The sequence below is a fragment of the Delphinus delphis genome, chromosome 15 (assembly GCF_949987515.2).
Source record: "Delphinus delphis chromosome 15, mDelDel1.2, whole genome shotgun sequence".
NCBI lineage: Eukaryota > Metazoa > Chordata > Mammalia > Artiodactyla > Delphinidae > Delphinus > Delphinus delphis.
In genome coordinates, this window is record NC_082697.1 from 77773788 (window position 1) to 77797143 (window position 23356).

Consider the following 23356-nt stretch of genomic DNA (forward strand, 5'->3'; position numbering starts at 1 on the left):
GGCCGTGACTCCTGGTCAGCACGTCAGGCTGCTTGGATATCCATCGTTACCAGAGAAAAAACTGTGTACATAGATTTAAGTAGTAAGTCTCTCTCACACTTACACTGTGGAGCCGCAGGGGAAAACCATACAAAGTAAGACTCCCGTTCCCCCTCCGCCACTCTTAACGGTTAACTGGAGCCCAGCAGAGACATATCACCTCCTGGGATCTTTCCAGTGGCCTGAAGGGTAAAGAGTGGAGACCCGTTTTACAGGTGACGAAGCCGCCATTTACGTGCCCAGAGTCGCCGTGAGTGACAGAGGGGCATTTGAAGCCGGAAGTGCTTTCAGGGTGGTTCCAGCCGAAATGAGGAGAAAGTGCTGCTGAGAAGTGGTGGTTCCCAGCAGACCAAGGTCACAGGAGCACCTGAGAAAAAGGGGGCAGGCCCAGGGCAGTCTGCTCTCAGAGGGCAGGATTTGGGGTGGGGTGGAGGCTCAGTGAGAGGTAGCGATGCTGAGTGCTACCCTCTCGCCTCGCTTCTAGGGGGGTTCTCTCAGGAGCCTCCTCTTCGGAAGGGAGTCTGGTCTTGTGGCTGCCCCGGTGGGACCAAGGAGGGATGCTGGCAGTGTCACACCGTACGAAGGATGGTGCCCCGTCTCCCAGCTCTGCACATGTTGCTTCTCACCCAAGGGCTTCCCTTGGCCACTGTTAACATCAGCCAGGGTACATTGGTTATTGTTCGCCAACAGTTACCTCCATTGTGAAGCTTTTATGGTTAGAAACCAGCGGCTGTCTGCGATTCACGTGTACGTGAGATGCTGGACCTTTCCTGGGAGGGAGGGGCGCTCGTCAGTGACATTAACCAGGCAGCTCCTTGTTGGTTGTGGAATTTTAGAGGCTCTTGGCTCAAATGGATGCTGTGTGTCTGTGTGGCCAACAGAAGGGAGGTGCGTGTGTGTATTTTGAGCTCTTACGTATTTAATGAGCACTTACTTTGTGCAATGCTAGGTGTTCTCAGGGACCCAAAATAATGGGAGCAGCAGCGCCTGCCCTGACCTCTGGGTAGGTTTGCGGTTGGAGGGGCCCAGTGCACATCGGGGGGCCCCCACCCGTCACAGTCCCCTTGTGTGTGTCAGTGTGATCTGCAGCACACTTGGGACTTGGTGCCGTGATTGGTCGAAAGATGGAGGGAGGAGGATGTTGAGAGGTAACTCCTGGCCTCACCCAGGGCTGAGGGGAAGACCCAGCTTCTATCCAGCCTCTGCTACCTTCTGGGCAAGTGACTCACTGACCTGGGGCCTCCGTGGCCTCGTCCCTAACACAGGATCACCTCCTTCCCTCCCTCCCAGTTCTGTAAGGTGTGTGTGTGGCCGTATGACAGGCATCAGGGAGTCACGTGCCACCTCCACTTTGCGTGTCCACCAGGGCAAACAGTGCAGTGCCCATCAGCACTCCCTGCATCTCCCGCCTAGCTCTGAGCTCCTAACTTACTAATTCAGTAGTACCCCCAGCAGGGGTCCCCTCTGCACGAGGTCCAGGTCAGTGAAGGAGCTGGGATCCCAGTCGGGGCCAGTTCTTCACTGTGCCCTGAAGCCGACCCCTCCCTCCCGGTGAGCACTGATGGAGGATGACGCACACCTGCCTCTGGAGCGTCTCCCGCATTGTGTAGAATAACAGACTGGCAGCTCAGCCTGGAGCTGAGATTACATCTCCCGGGATGGGAGGAGGGGTGGACCTTGAGGATGGGGTGCCTGCTGCAGGGAGGGCTGCTTCCCTGGAGAGTCCCCCGCATCACTCCCATGACACCTCAGCTCCTGCCCGCCCACCCGCTTCCCTCGACCTCTCCAGGGCTGCCTCGTGGCAAAGTCCTTCCCACGAGGTCTCCACATTCTACACCCCCAGGTGTGGATATCTCGCCGTGTTGACCTGTAGTGCACATGCTTCTTATCTTTTCATTCCACTCAGTATAATTTCCCAGGATCAGATAGCCTTCAAAAGTGTGTTTTCCCGATACCCTTTGTATTTTGACAGTTTTCAGACTTGTACAACCGTTGAGAGCCTACAATTAACACCCCTGTTCCCTCCACCTGAAACTAGACTTGCCGGCTGGTCACCTTTGAGGACAACTGTTTTCACTTCTTGTCCATAAACAGTGCACACATACATTTATTATTTAATGGACCACTTGAAACTAAGACCTCAGGACAGCTCACCCTGAATACCTGAGCCTGTATCAGCTGAGAATAAAAGCCCTCTCCTACTTACCACACCTACAGAATGAGACGTTAATTGCAGAATTCATACCTACCATAAATTTTATATTCTGATTTCCTTCATGATTGGGAAATGTGTTTCATAGCTGAAAAACCTGTTTTTTAAACAGACGCATCGTATTCTGTCACAGATGAACTGTGGTTCGTCTGCCCGGCCCTGGCGTTGACTTTTTTGGTAGCTCCCAGGTCTTTGTCTTAAATCCTTTTGGGTTGAACGTTCATACCCATAACTCTTTCTTTGTCCCATGTGTAACTACTCCTTTACAGTGAAACTGTACATGTTTAAACTCTTGATACATTTTTCCCCAACTTCTGTCCAGAAACTGACAGAACTCCCAGCAGCAGCGTTATAACAGAAAGGCTTTGGCACTTGGCAAGCCCTCGGACGCCAGGCACTTAGCTACGCACTCGATGGGGATTATCCCATTAAATCCTCCAAGCGTCTTCTGGAGTCTATCCTGATTTCATCAGCCCAACATTTGAAAACTAAGAAACCAAGAGGTGGTGATTTCATTCAGAGTCACACAGCCAGGACACAACCCGCCCACCTGACCCCAGGACTCGTGACCCCGCTGCAGGCAGGGTGGGAGAAGCCTGACAAACTCTGTCAGAGGACGTGACCACTTAGCACAGGGAACCACAGGGCCTGCAGCCGGAAACGGGGGACTCCTGGGGAGGTAGGGTGGGCTCCCAGCAACAGAGCTGCCGACTTGCTTTCTGGGAGGTGGCAGGCGTCCTCAGCGACCCGCCAGGGAGCGTCCTCAGCTCTGATGGGCTATCTTTAGGGTCTTGGACGATGGGCAGTGACAGTATTAATAACCCCTTTCAGTCTTGGAATGTGTCTACTTTTCCTCTAGGGAAGAGCAAGCTGGCTCCCTCCTGGCAGCTCCTGGCAGCCCAGCCCCCAGCCCCGCAGCGGCACCTCGGGCACCCTGAGGCTTGGCCTGGGTGACGATGGGACCAGGCAGGCCTTCCCTTGCCCCCGAGTGCCAGGGCAGCATTTGGGGTCCCTGGGGCCAGAAGCAGCGAGCACTGTGGTCTCCAGCTGCTTTGCTGCTCTGACAAAGCTCACCCTTCTGGAAGCTTCAGAGAGGTGACCACTGACCCAGGGCTGACCTCCCTCTCAGTCCGGGCCTGCTGCTTGAAGCACCTCAGTGGGTTCCATCCAGGACTGAGAGCCGGGACCGGCGGGCAGACCCACCCCCGCTCACCGGCCGCCCAAACCCTGAGTAGCGTTTGGATTGAGCTGAACTCCTCTGGGCAGTGGCAGCCTGCAGGCTGCCCACCATCCCCCACCCGCCCACTTCTGTCCCCATTTCCGGTCGGCCTCAGGCCTGGGCTTCTCCGCGGGACCCGTCCAAACCCGCTGAGAGACTCCTCGGAGCAGAGCCTTGGTACCCTAGCACCCCCTAAAAATGCACATACCCCAGCGCTTTGCAGACTTGGAGGGAATGGCCTTCACCACTGTATCAGCAGCAGCTTCCCAGCAGCCTCTGCTGCAGAGGACGGAGCCAGGGTTAGAGTTTGTCACTGTCTGAGCCCAAAGCCTGTGTTCTTTGCCACCACCCTCACGTGCTCGCCGAGGACCCCACTGCTAAAGATCAGGCCCCACTGGATTGTGGAACTCAGGCGGGGGACAGAGGGCAGGCCTGAGGCTGGGGCAGCAGAGGCTCCACCTGCCAGGTGAAGGCCTTACAGGGCCAGTGGAACCACGGTGCCAGAATTGGGACATTGGAACCTCAGCTGCCCGGACCCCCCCGCCAACTTTACAGTCCTGAAGCTAATCCCTGCAAGAGGGGTTCTCGCGACACCCCACCACGGGCTGGTGGCGGGACGGGTCTGGACAGACGTGCCACGGTGCCAGAATGAGGTGCCCTCCCCATTTACTGCACTGTGACCTTGAGCCAGGCAGCTTCCCTCTCCGGGCCTCAGTTTCCTATTCTGTGAAATGGGGCAGGGACTGACTTCTGAGCCAGGTCTATAAGCAAATGGACAGCGTTCTGCACTGCTGGACTAAGAATTCAGAGAAGTTGGCAGTGTCTGGGGGTGACACTGGCTCCCCCGGGGCCCTCTGCCTGATCCTGGGAAGCCGGGTACAGGAGCGTGGGATGATGTCGAAGGCCGCCCTCCACCTGGGGTCTGGCAGTGTGACCAAGCCCTGACCACAGAGACTGAGCTGGGGTGGGGGCGCGCGGCGGGAGCAGAGAAGGTCGATGGGTGGGAACAGGGGCCCGGGCAGAGCAGAGGGGCGGGGACAGCTGCCACGTCCCTCCTCATCCATTCTTCTGGAGCCTCCGTGTGCCAGGCGCTGAGAATAGCAGAAAACAAAGCCCCAGGGCACTGGCGTGCCAGTGAGGCCAATTGTAGACTTGAACTGGCCGCTCACCCCACGCGGCCATGGGAATTTAAAGGAACCAAAATTAAATGCAACTTAAAATTGTATTTCTTCTGTAGCACTGACCACATTTCAAGTGCTCCGTTACCACATGGGGTAAGTGGCTTTGGACGGCGGAGGTATAGACCATATCTATCATCCCAGAAAGCCCTCTGGGGCAATGCTGGTTCCCAGCGGCACGAGGACTTTGGCTTTTACTCCAGAGAACGTGGAAAGCCACTGGGCAGTTTTGAGTTGTGAGGAGCTTGGAACAGGCAGGCAGAGGCAGGTTCACAAACGCGGACATGGTCCTGATGTGTTAGTGTGCGGTGATGGAAAGGACCCCTCCAGAATTTTCCTAAGATGGCTTTTGGGGTTCTGCCCTACTGAAAAGTGAAATTAAAATTTTTTATTAAGTAATTTTATTTATTAGTATATTAAAATGGTGCTTCAGATAACAGACCATCAAGGCACCCTGGCCCTCGGTGGCTCCTGGGGCTGTCTTTGCTTAAGATGGCAGGGTTGGGGGCTCACAGCACTGCCCCCAGGAAATCCCCTCCATGGCCAGTTCCAGACCCCTTGGAATTTCAGAATTGAACTGGGACACTCAGTTCTGGGGAGCGTGTTTCCTCTGGCGGTCCTGGGGCTGAGAAGTCTCTCTTCTGACACCCCAGATGACAAGCGGAGAGACTAGATGTGGAAGCCTGAGATCAGGCTTTCCTCCTGCTTCCCCCACTCCCAAACCCCTTCCCTTCCCTGGGAAGCAGCCTACCTCTCCAGCCAGCCTGGCGGAGGACTGGCCCCTCTCAGCCAGCAGGGCCAATGGGCTCCGTAGGCTGTGGTTGCCATGACGACCTTAGCTGGGCAGGTAGGAGCCTGGTTGAGGCTTCCGGAGCCATCGTGCTGAGGCCAGCACAGCCCAACCCAGCTTCCCTCGGGCAGCATCATGATCATCGCAGCCCCCTTAACTCACCAGTGTCCGGCCCCCTCTTCTTAGCGGCCCCCTTGCTGGGGACCTGGCCCTTCTTCCCATGTGGTGCCCAGCATCGAGCATAAGGGTCTGTTTGTAAGTCAGATCTGGGTTTGAATCCTGGCTCTGTTATTCCCTGTCTAAGTGATCTTGGGTAAGTCACCAGCCCCTCAGAGCTCTGGTTTGTCACATGTATGGGGTGAAATGACAGTCCTGGTACGGGGTGGGTTCGAGCAGGCGACTGTGATGCGTGGAGAGTTCCATGTGCAACCTGTGCTCTGTTCTGTGGCTGCCTGTCCATGCAGCCATGCACATGTGTGTACCATGTCCCGTGCACAGTCTCCCCTGGGTACTCTTTCTGCAGGACGGGGTGGAAGGATGGTCTTTGTGAGCTAGTCAAGGAGACTGGGCGATCACTGCCGCTCTGAACCTCCCCAACCCTGCCCCTGCCGGTGCCCCCGCCCCCAGGATCCCCAGGCTCTCAGGAGGGACTTGGGTGACAGTCACTGCCCACTGGAAGGTGGCAACCTCAGGAGGCCTTCTGGAGCTGAATGTGCTTCCAGAGGAGCCTGAAGTACAGGTCTAACTGAAGCAGGGAGGAAAATCCCGGGCCCCCCACCCTGTCTTCTCCTGGCCTCCCCTCTACCCCCCAGCCCCTGGGAGGTTCCTGGGAACCCAGTTTGAGAACCATGGGACCCGGTCCACCGGTATAAGGTGGTGATGGCAGCAACTGGTACCCAGAAAGGTAGTGAAAACCAGAAATAACAAAACTGTTACTGCTGAGTACGCATCACTTCACAGCTGGGGAAACTGAGGCCCAGCACAGATAAACCCCTTGTTCCCATGGTCCCTGCCCTACTGAGCTGCTGGGCACATCCAGAGTCCTGTGAGAGCCTTCCCTGCTCGGTCCTCCCCGGATGGGACCTTTAAGGACGATCTCGGCCTCCTTTGACAGATGAGGGCGCTGAGGCCCAGAGGGCGGGCTGGCCGAGGTCACACATCTGGGGCCCATCAGTCATAAGCCGGCCTTCTGTGTCCCCCTCCAGAGCTGCCCTCCTCGGAACACCTGAGTGTGGCCGACGCCACCTGGCTGGCCCTCAACGTGGTGTCGGGTGGTGGCAGCTTCTCCAGCTCCCAGCCCATCGGTGTGACCAAGATCGCCAAGTCGGTCATCGCCCCACTGGCCGACCAGAACATCTCTGTGTTCATGCTGTCCACCTACCAGACGGACTTCATCCTGGTGAGCAAGCTGCAGCCCACGCCCAGGCAACGTGGGCGCCCCCTCGGATGTGGTCTGCAGAGTTTGTGCCTCTCCCCGCCGGTTTCGTGATCAGCTCAGAGAGAGGTCAAGCGTACCTTAGGGTCATCAGTCCAGTGTCAGCATGGCCCTGGCTGGTCTAGTCCCACCCACTGCCTGCCCTTTGTGTGGACCATGCTGGGTTTAAGCTGGAGGCCAGGAAGTGAGTGCTGGGGGTGCGTGTGGGTGGGATGCCCCCCTCGCTGGATGTCTGGCTCCCCCAATCCCATACCCCTCCCCTGGGGTGGCAAGTGTGTCTGGCCATGGAGCCAGCGGCATTTCCTGGCTACCGTGTTATTCATGCTCTTCTCCCATAGGGCGTGGCCACCCTGGAGAGTCCTCCCAGGCCAGGGACAGGTGTGGCCACCACACACAAGAGGGAGTGGGGGAGTGGACCTGCACCTCCTAGCCCTCGGCACGGTGTCTGCTCCCCTCTGCATCCTCCCTGCTGCCCCTGGGGAGGCATGTGCCCCTGGTCCCAGGCTCCCGTCCCCAACCAGGACAGCGGGAGGCAAGGACAGGGGAAGCTCGTTCTGGGGACAGAATCTCAGAGTAAAGGGGCTGGTGGCCCCAGGCCCACTCCATCCGGGGACTATGGTACACTCCCTCTTTGACTCCCCGTCCCCAGGTGCGTGAGCGGGACCTGCCCTTCGTTACCCACACCTTGTCATCAGAGTTCACCATCCTGCGGGTCGTCAATGGCGAGACAGTGGCAGCCGAGAACCTCGGCATCACCAACGGCTTCGTGAAGCCCAAGATGGGTGAGTTGCGGGAGGGGGAGGGTTGTGCAGAGAGACCTCAAGAAATTACCAGGTCCTACCCAGGGCAGCCCCATTCTCAGAGCATCAGTTGAGGGCCAGGCATAACACGGTACCACAGTCCTGATCAGACTCTGTTCCCAAGGTCTAGCCAGGGCAGTGGATGTGGATGCAGCCAGCAATGGCCAGAGACCACTTCTGACCCAGTCCAGGCTATCAGGCCAGGCCTCCCAGAGGCAGTGACTCTCAAGCTGAAGCTTGGAGCACAAGTAGGAGCTAAGCCCGGTGGTGAAGGTTGGGAAGGGCGTTCCAGGCAGGCGGCGTGGCATGTGCAAAGGCCCGGGGGCCTGGGGGTGGGGCTGGAGGCTGGAGAAGCGCCGGGCCAGGTCTTGCAGGGCCTGCAGCCAGCCTCCCCAGAGCAGCTGCTGGCTGACCCCACCCCTCTTCCTGGGCCCTCTCCTGCCCCACGATGCTCCTCTCCTCCCGGCCTCAGCGCCCCTTGTCTTTGTGCTCTCACAGTCCAGAGGCCCGTCATCCACCCACTGTCCAGCCCGAGCAACAGGTTCTGTGTCACCAGCCTGGACCCGGACACACTGCCCGCTGTTGCCACACTCCTCATGGATGTCATGTTCTACTCCAACGGGTAGGGCCTCCTCGGGTGTGAGGGGCTGCTGGGTGGCCAGGGGGAGACACGGCTCTGTCTAGTAGCCCCAGTCTGAGGTGGGAGGCACAGACCTGCCCTGGGAGCTCGTTTGAGAAGCGAGACATGGCTGTACCCCAGATCCCCATTCTAAGAGGGGAGAATGGCATTCCTTGGGAACCCCAAAACCTGGTGAAGCCCTAGGCCCACATGTGGATATAATAAACACCCCACTGTCACCTGAGCCCCTAGGGCAAGCCCAGTCATCTGGAGAGCTGGGAACTCAGGTTTTTTCATTTGGTGGGCGACAGCTTTGCATTTTTCCGCAGGGCAGATTGTAAGTTTTGGCCAGCACCAAGTGGAGCGGGGCCAGGGGCCAGTGAGCTGACAGTGACCATAGACTGTGCCCTGAGATGTGGGCCATCCCAGGGACAGAGAAGCCACCCCCAGGAAAGGGCAAGTGTAGCCTGTGCCGAGGGCGGGCTGGGACTCCAGAAACGCAAGGTGCGGTGCTCATCTCTGTGAGTGCCGTGGAATCGTCCACACCTCACAGATGCAGAGGCCGACGCAGGTAGTGCCTCAGGGTCCACCAGCAAGGCAGGATCAGAGCCAGGACTTGGCCCGTGCTCTTCCCAACACCCCCAGACTGATGGGCGGGGCAGGGGGGCCTGATGGGGCTTGGGGTGCAGTGGGGGCCCCACTCCACCCCTCACCAGCTGCCCCGGCCCCCAGAGTGAAGGACCCCATGGCGGCCGGCGATGACTGTGGCCACATCCGCTTCTTCTCCTTCTCCCTCATCGAGGGCTACATCTCCCTGGTGATGGACGTGCAGACCCAGCAGAGGTGAGCCGGGCCCCGGCCTGGAGGCTTGTGATGGGCTTATCACCCACTCGGTCCTAATATGTCCCTACCCCAGCCCTTCATTGCAGGTGAGTGGCCCCGGCTCACAGATGACAGGCCACTCAGAGACAAAGGCCCCGGGTCATCCAGCGCCATCCAGTGCTGTTTGTCCCTCACCCCCCCACCCCTGTCTGGAGCTGGGGGGGGGGTACCCTGCCCAGCCTGAGCAAAGGGGGCAGTTGTTCCAAAGCCCGGTCCCAACCTTGCCTTCCTGCTCCCCCTACCCGCCCCCAGATGAGGAAGATGCAGAGTGAGTGCGCTGAGGGCTTGGGAGAGTCCTTGGGGCCCCTGAGCTCAGGCCAGACACCCCCTTGCTCTGGCCCTACATCAGTGCCCAAGAACAGGGAATGCTCCAGGGAGGGCTGGCAGAGGGAGCACCGTTAATATCTGGGGATTAACTTCACTCGCTCCCTTTCAAGGTTTCCTAGTAATTTGTTGTTCACGAGCGCATCTGGAGAGCTCTGGAAGATGGTGCGGATTGGAGGACAGCCCCTAGGATTCGGTGAGCCCCGGGGGGCCGGGGCCGGCATTGCCGAGCGCCGGTATAGATGGGGAGACTGAGGTCCCCACAGCCCACGCGGTCCCTTGTCCAGTGAGTGACGGGAGGCATTGGCCTCGGAGGACGGAAGAGCAGCTTCAAGCAAAGCACTCTTCTCCGTCCCCTCCCCAATGAAAAATTAAAACCTGCTTCTTATTAGAATATTGGGAACATGATAAAAATAGAAGAGGAAAAAAAAATCTCTCCTTAGTCCCACTGTTGACAGGGAATGACTGTTGTCATTTTTAATGAGGTTTTTTTTTTTTTTAAACACAGTTGCCAAACAGCTCACAGTAAAACTCAAGACATCCCAGCCCCGCACCCTTTTCCCTGTGTGGTCACAGTGACCTGATCCCCCGGGAGAAAATTCACAGGAATCCCCCAAGACTCAGTCTAGCTTCAGTTTCCACAATTGTCCAAGCTGTCTTTGGTAGACAGTTTTTCCCATCAGCATATTCCAAGGGGCCACGGGTCTCAGACCCCTCGGTTAGAAGGGCCACACGGTACCGATTCTCCCGGCGCTGAGTGTAGGCTGCTGACCCCCTTGTGATGACTGCAGCGCGCTTTGTCTTGATGAGACATGATTTCTCTGGGCTAGACTTGTCAGACCCAAGACGTTGAACCCAGAAGAGGCTCTTGGTAAGTCACAGGACGTTTGTTTCGGGGAGCGCCCCTCAGCTGGCCCCGATGGGATCAGTAAATCCTGATTTCCCATAGACAGAGTGCAGAATGTTCCAGATGAAGCTCAGACTGCTCCAGGGGCCGTGGGGTCAGCCCAGGGGGCTCTGCTTCTGGGACGGGACGTGAAGGTGGCAGGGCATTTTGACCTGAGGGCCACAGGTCGGAGAGGGAACCCGGTTCTGCCACCTGCCTGTGGCTTTCTCTGGACAAGGTCGCAGATACACAGTAACTAGCAGGACTGGACAGCACCCCCTAACTTTGCTCACATCAAGGCCAAAGCCAGAGCCATCCCAGGGGCAGGACAGGGGGCTGCTTTCTGCAGTGCTAGGAAATGTACACTGAAGGCTCCTGGTCCAACCCTGGGCTCCAGCCTGTCTCTCGGGGCCACCTTCTCCACCGACCCCAGCATCTCTCCCACCCACATTTGCTGCCCAGTTTGGGGCCGTGGGGATATGGAGACCCAGTAGCCTAGAGGCAAGTTCGCCAGTGAAGGAGGCTGAAGGAAACCAGGGTGACCTTGGCGCTTAACCTCTGAGCCTCAGTTTCCTAGTCTGTAAAACAAGGATGATGGTACATCCTGCTTCAGGGTGGTGCGAAGTCCTCCATGACGTGTCAGTTACACCGGGTGCTCAGCAAGCAGCGGTTGCTGTCACTACCACATGTAAGGACGTGTAAGGCTTGGAGAGGGTTGAGGAAGGGAAGGCTTCCCAGAGGAGGTGGCCCCAGAGGTGACCAGTGGATGTTAACCCGGCTGACGGGGAGGAGAGGGCGGCACCAGCAGAGGTGGGTGTGACGCAGCGGTGCCTCTCCACAGTAGAAACAGTGGAAAAGAGCCTCACCAGGTCATCACAGGCAAAGGGGCAGGCGTCACTGGAGACTCAGAAGCAGGAAGTTGTGCATATCAGTTTATCTTTTTTTTTTCTTTTTTTACTGAAGTAGAGTTGATTTACAATGTTACGTTAATTTCTGCTGTACAGCAAAGTGATTCAGTTATATATACATATATATGTATTCTTTTTCATATTCTTTTCCATTTTAGTTTATCACAGGATATTGACTATAGTTCCCTGTGCTCTACAGTAGGACCTTGTTGTTTATCCATTCTGTATGTAATAGTGTGCATCTGCTAACCCAAACCTCCCACTCCGTCCCTCCTCCAGCCCCCTCCCCCTTGGCAACCACAAGTCTGATCTCTATGTCTTGAGAGTCTGTTTCTGTTTTGTAGATAGGTTCATCTGTGTCATATTTTAGATTCCACATATAAGTAATATCATATGGTGTTTGTCTTTCTCTGTCTGACTTACTTCGCTTAGTATGATCATCTCTGGGTCCGTCCATGTCGCTGCAAATGGCATTATTTCATTCTTTTTTATGGCTGAGTAGTATTCCATTGTGTATATGTACCACATCTTCTTTATCCATTCATCTGTCAGTGGACATTTAGGTTGTTTCCATGTCTTGGCTGTTGTGAATAGTGCTGCTGTGAACATAAGGGTGCGTGTATCTTTTCGAATTAGAGTTTTGTCTGCGTATATGCCCAGGAGTGGGATTGCTGGATCCTATGGTAATTCTATTTTTAGTTTTTTGAGGGACCTCCATACTGTTTTTCACAGTGGCTGCACCAACCGTGTGGGAGGGTTCCCTTCTCTCCACACCCTCTCCAGCATTTGTTATTTGTAGATTTTTTAGTGACGGCCATTCTGACCCGTGTGAGGTGGTGCCTCATTGCAGTTTTATTTGCCTTTCTCTGATAATTAGTGATGCATTTCAGCTTATCTTTTTATCCCCAGCTTTGCTTCAAAGTTTACCAAAATACACTCAGTATAATAATATTACAGAAAAAAGAAAGTCAGGTTGAAGGGAGAATCGAGGTGGGATAGTAGATGAGACTTGAATCGTCCTACCATCTGCAGTTGCCCTGGGCTGTTTTGAGTGGCCTCACGGGCGGGCGACAGGGGACACAGTGTGTGATCTAGCAGGCAGCAGCTGGATCTACCTTCCCGGGATGTGGAGGGTTTTAGCGCCAGGCTAATAGCTATAAATAGCCCTGCAAGAAAAATAACTTGAGAATCTGAAAGATTCTAGACTGGCGAATTCCATATGTTTTAGACCACGGTTTGCAGGAAATATGTTTTCCATCACAGCCCAGCACACACATACACAAACAACTCTACGGTTTCACAAAACTGCACTCGCTCTGGTGCTGAGCTGTTTGCCCTTCCCTTTTCTGTTGTCATTTCATAAAACACTGGTTACCAGCCTTCTAAATTGATGTCCCCAGTGGGTCACCACCCACGGTTTGAAAGGCACCATTCTAGACCCTAATCTCCTACCCGCACCCCCCATCCCCTTTACAGAACTGCAAATGAATGTGTCTGTAGCGAAAGAATCTTAGGACACAACCGGTCTCCACCACATAACAGCACAGACGGTCACCAGAAGTGCAAGCACGAGGCCTGTGCAGCCACCAAAGGGGCCCATGGGTCCAGCCAGGAGCCCCAGGAGACCAAGCAGGAGACAGGAGCTTGAGAGACCTGCAGGGTCATGTCTAGGTCCCAGGGTGGGCTGACAAGCAGGACCAGGGCCAGGGAGTGGAAGGGTGCCGGGGAGGCTGGGGGTGGGGGAAGGGTGAAGCCCAGGTTGCTGATGCCCAGGCTCTGGCCCCAGAATCCCATGGGGAGCTGGTGGCCATATCTGTACTCTCCCACCCAATCGGGACAGCGCTGGGGAAAGGCATCATCGCCAGAATCAGAACAGTAGCTTTGAGGGGTTGTGCTGATGGAGAGAAGAGTGGTCCTCAGATCCTGGAGGTCTTCCTGTAGGAGGAAGCTTTGCATGGTGCCTTCAAAGAGGGGAGGAGGGTGGACGAGAGGGGAGAACCATCCCCAGGCAACCCAAAGACCACCTTATTGGCTGAGGTTTGGAGGAGGCCAGAAGGCCACTGCTTTGGAGATCCAGAAGGAGAAGGAAATGACATTCCTCATGATCAGATGCCTGACACTGCCTTTAGGACAGGCAGGGACCTTTACCCAGTGGGGACTCCGATGAGGAAACGGAGGCTCAGAGAGAGGAAGTGACTTGGCCACGTCATCTGACTAGAAAAGGGCGACAAAAAAGAGGGCCTGAACCCACGTCCTCTTATTGCCACGCTACCTCCAGCTCTGTTTAGGGAACTCGCAAGATGGCCAGGAAGATGAGTCCAAACTACGAGGCACGGAAACAGGCAGAGGGTGGTCACAGTTAGACAGAAGTGCCTTCTGTGGAGCCCTGAGGATGGAGAGCTCACTGCTGGCCAAAGAGATCAGAGAAGCCTGCTGGATGGAGGGGCGGGGAGTCTCTGGGAAGCTTGCGGGTACAGGGCGGGCACTGCCAGCAGAGGGAGGGGAGAGGCCAAGGCTGTGCTGGGTGGCCGGGTGGGGAGGACGCTAAACGTGGTCCCCGCCTCTGTCCCCAGATGAGTGCGGCATCGTGGCCCAGATCTCCGAGCCCTTAGCTGCTGCTGACATCCCCGCTTACTACATCAGTACCTTCAAGTTCGACCACGCACTGGTGAGTGTCCGGCACCGGCCCCCGGGCAGTGCAGGCCCGGCTCCAGGGGCTCACGGGTGTCTGCTTCCCGCCCTCGCAGGTACCAGAAGAAAACATCAATGGCGTCATCAGCGCCCTGAAAGTCAGCCAAGCAGAGAAGCATTAGGAGGGCCTCTTCCGCTCCTCCCCGTCTGCCCCCCAGGCCTGGGCCCAGCCCCACCCTGAAGATTCTTCTCGCAGTATTTCTCAACAGACTGGAAAATCGGCCCCGGGGCCCCCAAGGAAGGGATCCCTAGGACACGCCCCTGATGGCTGACCCCGCCAGGCCTGTGGCCCAAGCCAAGCCCTCCCCGTGCCCTCCTGCCTTCCTGGAGCCCCCAGACCCTCCAGAGAACCCCCGCCCCGCCTCCTTCCCCCACCCGCACCCCAGAAAATGATGTCTGAGGCCCAGGGAGCTCGTGAGCTGACCCACCTTCTCCTCCTGCCTCGCCCACGGCCGGGGGCAGACGCCAAAGGAAGCTGGCACCTTCTACAGGACACTGGGAGGACCAGTTCTCGGGTCATCTTGGGGGGCTGGCTGAGCAGGGCTGAGTTCATGGGGCCCTGGAAGGCCCTTGTGAGGGTAGGGGTTCTGGCCCCTGTGGTCACTGGTCTCTGGTTCCATTGGCTCTGGGCTGGTTCCTGCAGAGTAGAGGCCAGTGGGCAGCCCTCTGGTCGTGTGCTGGTGAGGCTCCAAGGGAGCTCGGGTGGGGCCCTGAGCTGGAGGGAGACCCCAGTCCCCCAGAACCTGGCCTGCCAGCCACAGGGCGTGTGCCCCAACTCCCAGCAAGACTGCCAAAGGGGCCTTTCCAGACCCTCCCCACCACGAGCGCTCAGTCCCGGGGGGAGGGGGTTCCCAGGAGACCCACCAGCCTGGGGCACGAGCTCCTGTCCCCTCTGCTTTCCCTGGACCCTCCTGGGGCTGGCAGAGCCTCGGGTTCCCCTAAATGGGGGCAGCCCCAGCGTTCTGGGCCTGGGGTGTCTTAGGTCACCCCCACCTCCCCAGCAGTTAACTAGACCAGCACAGGGCTCCCCCGTTTTCCTGCCCCGCCCCCTCACCCCACTTTTGGGGGAAAGTGGAAGGCCTCTGCCCCCAACTCACCTGCCCACCCACCCCTCGGTCCAGGGGCCGTGGTGTTCATGAGTACTTGACCTGGGAGGCAGCTTATCTGAGCCTTAATAGAGAAAACCGTACCTTGTTCTAGTTTCTTATTTAATGTATTTGCACCCAGGCTGCAGCTGGCAGTAGTTTCAGGGGATGGCCCGCTGAGTCTGCCGGGACTCAGAGTGTGACGTCGCTTGGTTGGCACCCTGTGGCTCCAGGGACGAGCTTGAGAATCGGGAGCTGCTTCCAGGGGTCTCGGCCCTCCCTTTGGAGCAGAAAGCTGGGAGCAGAGGTCTGTTACGATACAGGGGTCCCCGGGGCATCCCCCCACGGAGCTGCCAAGGCAGAGTGGCTCTGAGCATCAGAGGGGACTCGAGGGCCGCAGGGTGGTGGACAGCCAGGTGGCAAGCCAGCCCCCTCGGAGAATGGGGTGACCCCCGTGCCTCCTCTCCAGCTGGGAGTGTTTTCCAAGCAAGCAGGACCTGCAGGGTCCTCCTCGGTGCCCGGGCAGCAGCTGACACGTGCTGTCCCTGAGAAGCTCGGAGGAGAAGGGACGTTCTCTTGGGCTGGTGAAGCCCCACCCACCCCCATTCTCTGTGCCGCGTGGGACCCTCTGAGCCATGGACACCCACCAGGTGGGGAAGCTGTCTGTCTGGATCCTTGCAGATGTTCGGGGCCCAAGTACTGATTCGGAACCCACGTGTTTTTTTTTTTAAGTTAATTCATTTTGCACAAAACACCAAAACGTCAGTTGTTTGCTGGTTCCAAAATGGGGGTGTCCACGTGGGCAGGGCAGCACTTCACGCCCCGAGAGTCCCCTTACTGTCCCTGGAAGGCCTTGATTTTTCCGTGGCACGCCCTCCAGACCCCTTCCTGTCTGTCCCCCCCTCACCGTGTCACTCCCCCGCCTCTCCTCCCTGCCGAGCAAGTGTGTCGGCCCCTTGACCCCCAGAAACGTGTGCTCCCTAGACCCCCTAGGACGTATATTGTACACACATATAAATACCTGTGTTTTATGTTGATATAGATATATACTGTAAATAGCATATATACTTGAGCAATATATATGTTAATATATACTGTGTGAGCGTGCACACGCGTGTGTGCGTGTGTGTGTGTGGGGGCGTGAGGGCTTCCGCCCCGCGGTGTCTGCCGTGCACACAGGCACGTTTTGAGCCACCATATATTTTTAATTCAAGTATATAGGCAATACGATTATTAGAGAAGCCGGCTGGCTGCCTCGGCCCTGACTTGAGAGAAAAACTAAACCAACGGCCCAGGAACTGAGCTCCGGGGCAGGTGTTGAGGGTCCCTAACCCCTCCTGCCCAATCTCCCTTGAAAGCTGGATTCGGCCCCTTCCTGTAATCCCGTTGGCACGACCAAGGCCCCTGGACACCCTTATTTTATTTGGGGGACAGTGGCACAGAGGGAGGAACAGCTGGAACAGAAGAGCCCCCTTGCCGGTGCTCTCAGCCCGAAGACCTGGCCCAGCGGGACGGGCGCCCTCCGGCTTTCCGCCCAGGTCTGCTCCCGCAGCCCCATCACCTGATTTCTTTCGCTGTAGAAGCCTCAGGTTCTTTCCCCAGGTCGCCTCCTGGGGACTGGCCCCATCCGACTGAGAAAGGGACGGATGGACTCCGCTCTCTGGGCTACCCAGGTGTGTATCCAGCTGACAGGGCGGGAGCCGACACCCTGAAAACCTGCCCCCTCTATTCCGCACACCCCCATCCTCCCACTGTGTGCAGAGACCGGCACATCCTCGGTGCCTCTGTGTGCCCGTGAGTCAGCGGCTGGGTCTCCAGCAATCTGGGGAAAGAATGAGTGGTCTCCCCGGTGGCTGGCTGCCCCCAGCCATCTCTGGCTTTGCTGTGTGCAGGGGTCCCCAGACCCCCAGAGAGGTGGCCTGAAGAGGGTGCCCTGTCAGGCTGAGGCACTCTAGGCTCTGGCTTGGGGGTGAGCGGGTGGCCCAGGAGCTGCCACCTGGGCTCCAGGTGTGTCTTTTGAGTCTGTGCTGTTCGCTGGTCAGAAAAGCTCAAACCATCTAAGTGCTGCGCTCTCTCTTCACCCGCCCGGTCCCTGCGCACTGCAGAGTGGCGCGAGGTTAAGGGAGACCAGGGGCCGCGATCGCCCATTTCACCCCTGCCCCCAATTATCAAAATCTGCCTCTTGGGCTCAGCTCTCAACATGGGCGCCCCTGGTTCCTAAGAAACCCCATTCTCCCTCGGCCCTAGTCCTGACCCAGCAAAGAGTTGGGCAGTGCCCGCTCTGCACCTCTTTCCTCCACAGGGGTTTCCAGAGCCCCCCAGGAGGCGGTGCCTATACCACTGACCTCAGCCCAGGGCACCCATCCAAGCAGGAGAGGCACATAAGACCTCCCTTCCCCAGGATTCCGGGGGTCCAGAACCCCCCAAGCACCAGCATTCTCCCCCTCCCATCAACTCCGGGCCACAGGCCCCTGGTGGGAAGGGAGGGACCGGGTGACCCGGAGCTGGCCGCTGTGGCCTCCCCATGCGGGCAGCATGGCCTCGGTGGCCAGTGTGGTGTCCAGAAGCATGGTCGGTTGGGGCTTGTCCCCTCTGTGGTGACAGAGGACGCCACGGAGCTCAGGAGAGGAGGCTGTGGGGGGGATAGGAAGGGCCAGGCCCCTACCCCAAGCCAGCGGTACCATTTGCCTGATAATCCAAGATGAACCTGCCCACCCACCTCCTGCCCCTTCTGGCCACACTTCCCAGCCACCCTGGGCCAGCTTTCTGGGCCTCTGGATCTGGATGTGGGCACAAGCAGGGCCCTTCCCAGCCCCAGCTAAGAGAGGGGACCTTGGGGACCTTCCAGGTGGTAGCGCTACGGCTCTGGGCCAGGAGTTTTTGACGCTCCTTCCTGAGGGAAAATTGTGGCAGGGCGGCGGGTAGGAAGGAAGCACCCCCAGTGTATGTGTCTGTGGCCAGTGCAGGCCATGGCTGGGGAGCAGCCCCCCGGGCACTGTCGTCACGGCCGCCGAGAAGCAGAGTCAGTGGTTGGCTTGGCAGACAGAGCTTGGGGGAGGACGACGGGGTCTCCCAGCGGTGGAAAGACAGGGGCTTGGGCTCTTCAGGTTTCCTGGGTACTGTGCTGAGGTAGGGGCTAGGCCTGGAGGGGGCAGTGGCCCTCTATTCAAGGAGGCCGCCTGGGAAGGGAGCCACCAAGATGGCGCATGTTGGTCAACCAAGATGGCAGACGGTGGTCAGCCCAGCAGAGGGTGGGCTTGGGAAGAGTGGACGGGACTTGTGAGGGGAGATGAGCCCTGGTATAGCTAGATACCTTTTCTCACATGCCAGCTCTTTTCCATTCTTTCATTTTCAAATTAGAGGCAGCAAAAGGACCCTTTTCCATTGACCGAGGGAGAGAGAAAGCTGCGGGGTGGGCTATGGCCTTCAGCTTTGAAACCCACGCCCTCCTGGGACGCCTACTTTCTTGGGATGGAAGGCTGGGAGCTGTTGGCCGAGGCAGCCTGCTGTCCTTGGGGCTGAGGGCACCAGGAGTGGCCTGGAGTACAGGTAGAAAGAAGCCTGCGGGCGGCCTGGCCCCTGCTTTCGTGGGCAGCCTGGTGGGGAGGGAGCTCGTGGCTCTCGGTTCTCGGTGCGGGAGGCTGTGAACGCGGCAAGTGCTGGGCGTCAGAGCAGTGTTCTGAGCAGGACCACACGTGTGTGTATACGCACACGTGAGTGTGCGCTGTGACACGCACTGTAGTGTGGACTCGAGCACACACGTGCAGAGCCCAGATCCGAGTGGAGGGACTGGCTAGTCCAGTATTTCGAGGCCTGGGTACGTTCTTACCCCAGGGCCACATGTAGAGTTGAAGGGGTGCGGGCAGCAGACCTCGAACGCAAGGCAGCCCCACCCCCTTTGACTTGCTAAAACTGCTCTGCGGACAGACGGGGCAGAGGTGTCCCTGCAGGGGCTGTGCTCTGCCCTGCAGAGGCCCGGAGGTCCTTGCAGCCAAGGGCTAGACCTGCTGGGCGGACTTCTCAGAAGCAGCCAATCCTGAAGACAGTATTTACAGGGAGGGGTTCTGGGGGCTGGTGCCCCTTTGCCTACTGGGGCTCGTCCATGCAGAGCATCCAACAAAGTTGGAAACCGGAGTGGAGGGCCGGTGGGGTGGGTGAAAAACAGGCCAAATTCAGGTCCCAAGGCAGAGGCCAAGCCCAGTGCATTTTCCTGTCCACTGCTTCAGTTTACCTGTTCAGAAAATGGTCCAGGAAGAGCTGGGCAGGGTTGGCTCCAAAACTGGGGGTGGGGAGGTGTAACAGCAAACAAAACCCCGAGCCCTCCACTTGCTCTTTGCCAAAATCATTTCCGTTATCCTGAGATGGGGGTGAGTGGATGCTGGCTGCACAGCAGGGCTCAGAGGGGCCTCTGCCCTGCCCAGGGTTTCGCCTTGGGGGTCTGGCCCTCCCCTGGCATACGCCCCGGGTCACCAGCAGTAGCAGCGGCACATGCATCTGTCCCAAGGTCTGGGCGAGGGGAGAACAGGGCAGCCCCGTACCCCAGGCCCTCACACTTTCTTTCTTTCTTGAAAAAACACAAAACCCTTGAGATTCATGTACTGTATGACAGAGAGAAAAAAAGTACCTAATGTTCCCCCCAAAAAAGACAGTATATTTTGTACTTTGTAAAGTGTTCATTAAAATGGAAGAAAAAAATGATGTTGGCTGACGGCTGTCTGATTTTGTGCTGATCCAGGGCTATGTCTCATCTCTCTCCCTTCTCATACCGTGGGTGGGGGAACATTAGGCCAGGAGCTGGGAGGAGCCAAAGCAAGAATCCGAGAGAGGAAATAAATAGCCCTGAGAACGCGAGGGGCTGTATTAGTTACCCAGTGCTGCATAACAAGTGGCCCCAAAATGTAAGGCTTAAAATGATTATTTGTGTGTCCTGGTTTTGGTGGGTTAGGAATTTGGGAGCCGTGTGAGCAGCTTGGGCTCAGAGTCTCTCAAGAGGCTGCAGGCATCTGAAGCTCGGCTGGGGCTAGAGGGTCTATTTCCAAGGTGCTTAATCCACATGACTGGCGAGGTGGGCCTGGCTGTCGGCAGGAAGCCTGTTCCTCTCCACGTGGGTCTCTGCTGCTTGAGTGTCCTCGTCATATGGCGCCTGGCTTCCCCTAGAGCAAGGGATTCAAGGACCGAGGTAGGACCTAAAAAAAAAAAAAAAGTTTTTCTTCTAGCTTCAGAATTCATGTTCCGTCATCTCCATCATGTTCTATCGTCATGCAGCCCAGCTCTGATTTGACCGTGGAGGAGACCACACAGGGGTGTGAAAACCAAGAGGTCAAGGTAACCTTGGGGGCCACTTTGGAAACTGGCTTCTACACTCACCATTCCTCCCCAAATCTGTGGCAGAGGTGGGCCTGGGGGACCGGGGTCCCCTGGAGCAGGATAGGACCTTGGTGGTGGCAGGGGAAGGATCAGGGGCTGGAACCCTGCTGTGAATGTCACACCCCTGGGAAAGGTTTCTTGGTGCTGGACGCCCAGGAGCTGATGCCTCCAGATAAGACACCCTGGGGGCAGGAGGGAGGGCACGGTGCTTGGCGTCCCTCCCACAAGCGCTCTGGGATTGAGCTCCTGCCCCCTTGGCAGGTGGATGCTGGAAATGCCCAGGCAAGAAAGAGGCCTGAGACCAGCAGGTCCTGGACCTTGGATGCCCTTCACCCTGCCCCTCTTTGATGTTTTCCATGGAGGGCAGGTGTGAGCAGGGCAGGGTTCTGCCTACATTGGGCCCCACCATCCCCTCACCCCTGCCTCACAGAAGCAGCAGCCCTGGAGATGGAAGGGAGGGAAGATGGGAGCTAAAGCACTCACTCACCACCCCGAGTCCAAGAAATTCTGGCTGCTGTGAAGGCTTGCCGTTCTGGGGTTTGCAACCCTTCACATATCGCACTGGAGCCACAACATGGGTGGGTACTCTTGATTGCCCAAAACAGTAGCAAAGCCCTCCTTTTCCCACCACTCACTCATGTTCACTGTCTCTAGGATGGTGCCAGACCTTGTGCCCGGGGCTGGAGACCCAGATGACGCTGCTGTGGCCCCTGTGCCTGAGTTGCTCCAGGAGGTGTAAAGATGTGAAAACAGGCTCTCCCAGGGATTGCAGTGCCAGGCTCCACCACAAGGGGATGCTGTGCCCTGGGGCCATGACCACTGTCCGGCAGTAGGAGGAACAAGAAGCCAGGACGTTAGGGTTGAGCTTGGTAAGCTTAGCAGGGAGACCCAAACAGAGGGAACAGCAAAGGCGCAGAAGGCCTAGAGGGGAGCGTAGCTGGGATGGAGAAGCAAAGTGGGAGAGGGAGGAAATGGACGGGGCTGGTAGAAATGAGGCTGAAATGCAAGGTGGGTTCTCAGGCCAGCTGGGGGCCTCACAGTCTGCTACAGACCATGGGGAGCGACGGAGGACTTCATGCAGGAGACCAAACTTAGCATCTGAATGGTGAGTCTGGGTTATTGAACATGGCTGATAGAAGGAGGAAAGGGGGCAGCCAGGATCCTGGCCTCATTTCTCAGGAGAGATGACCCTGGCCAACTCAAGGGCCTTCACAGTGCAGTCAGGAAGGCGGGGGGCATCACAGATGTAGAGGACTGGCTGGCATCCCACCTTCCGAACCATGCATGTGCCCTTCCCCCAGCCAGGGCGTAATTCCTCGTGGGAGCAGCTTTGGCTGCATCTTGGCAGGGTTCTTACCCCAGCACATTGGACTCCCCTGGAGAGTGGGGAGAGTTACCTATGCCGGGACTCTACCCCAAAGAGTCTGATTCAACTCATCTTGGCTTCAGTATAGTTTTTAAAGCTCCTCAACCCGCTCTTAAAAAGTAATAAAAAGGGGACTTCCCTGGCAGTCCAGTGGTTAAAGACCCCATGCTTCCAATTCAGGGATGCAGGGGGGGTGAGGGTTCGATACCTGGTCAGGGAACTAAGATTCCACATGCTGTGTGGTGTGGCAAAAAATAATAGAAGTTTTTTAAAGAGTAATAAAAGGAATGCAGGGCCACAGAAGGAAAGAGCACACTCTGTAGTCACTTTGCCTCCCCTTGGTTTTTATTCAGCTGGTGGGGAAGCAGGGGCTCACGATGGTGAACACTAGCTCTCCAAAGGGAGTGTGGAATGAGATCGTGGTGACGGTTGCACCACACAGATAATAGGCTAAAACCACTGAATTGTACACTTTAAAATGGTTTTACGGTATGTGACTCACATCTCAATTTTTTTTAAAAAATGAATGTGGTAGAGAAGGCAAGAGGTGTGAATGCACAGCAGGAAGGACGGCCAAGAAAATGTGAGTTAGTCTAACATCCTTGATGGTTAAAGAAAGTTCCTGTAAACACAGTGGAGGGCAGCATAAAGGGGTAGAAAGACCACAGAGGTCTTTCCCTTGCAAAAGCTGGTCTTGGAGCATCTCGTTGGAGATGTTTTCCAGGAGCTGTCCACCTGAGCTGGACCAGCGGGAAGCTCTGGCAGCCATCAGCTGGACCGCAGCCCATCTCCCCACACTAAGAAGCACCGGGCACTGAGAGGGTCCTGAGTAGAGAGAGCTGAGGAGAAGTGAGCAGAGACCCCCTAACAGGCCTGTAGGCAGCAGCTCAAGTTGTATTCCGGGAAATAGATAATCAGTGTCTAGGAACTCAGTGTTACAGTGTGTTGTGGATTCCACAATACAGGTGTCAAAACTTAAAAATTTAAATGAAGGACCCAGCAATCCCAATCCGAGGTATCTACCCAAGAAAACTGAAAACATACTCACCCCAAAACTTGTATGGGAATGTTCCAAAAAACTCAAACTCTGGGCTAATGTCAAATGTGTACATGAATGTTTTGGCATTATCCACAGTAGCCCCAAAGTGGAGCCAACACAAATATCCATCAACTGATGAATGAATAAACAAAATGTTTATCAGGAACAAAACAAAAACATCCCCAGATGATTCTGTTACACAGGCGAGGTTGAGAAGGCCACGGTTAAGGGGCAGAAGCTGCCTAAAGGAACCCCAGAGTCCCCATGGAGAACACCGCCTCCTTCGGCTGCTCTGTGGGGCAGTGGCCTCATCCTGCTTTCCTCCATTCTGAGGCCAGAGTGATCAGGGGCAGTCAGCCCCAGTGTACCTGCAAGGATGATGCATCCTTATTGCCACACCCCAAACACTGGCAGGTCCTGGCATATGGAGGGTGCTCCGGAGAATGTACCCAATCAGCCTTTGCTTCTTCAACGCTCCCCCACTGGAATGAAGGTCAACTGCAGCTACGGAGCAGC

The 23356-nt window shown here is 56.8% G+C and overlaps 1 protein-coding gene across 1 annotated transcript in view; it reads left to right on the forward strand.

Moving 5' to 3' along the window:
• Positions 1–19750, forward strand: part of CASTOR2 (cytosolic arginine sensor for mTORC1 subunit 2) — a 58825-nt gene extending 39075 nt beyond the window's left edge. Inside the window, exons 3-9 of the mRNA XM_060032209.1 lie at positions 6644–6837; positions 7523–7655; positions 8172–8295; positions 9025–9135; positions 9612–9694; positions 13866–13960; positions 14040–19750. Coding sequence (XP_059888192.1) covers positions 6644–6837; positions 7523–7655; positions 8172–8295; positions 9025–9135; positions 9612–9694; positions 13866–13960; positions 14040–14105 — 806 coding nt within the window. The 3' untranslated portion in view covers positions 14106–19750. The remainder of the gene's footprint in view (positions 1–6643; positions 6838–7522; positions 7656–8171; positions 8296–9024; positions 9136–9611; positions 9695–13865; positions 13961–14039) is intronic.
• The last annotated feature ends 3606 nt before the right edge of the window (positions 19751–23356 follow it).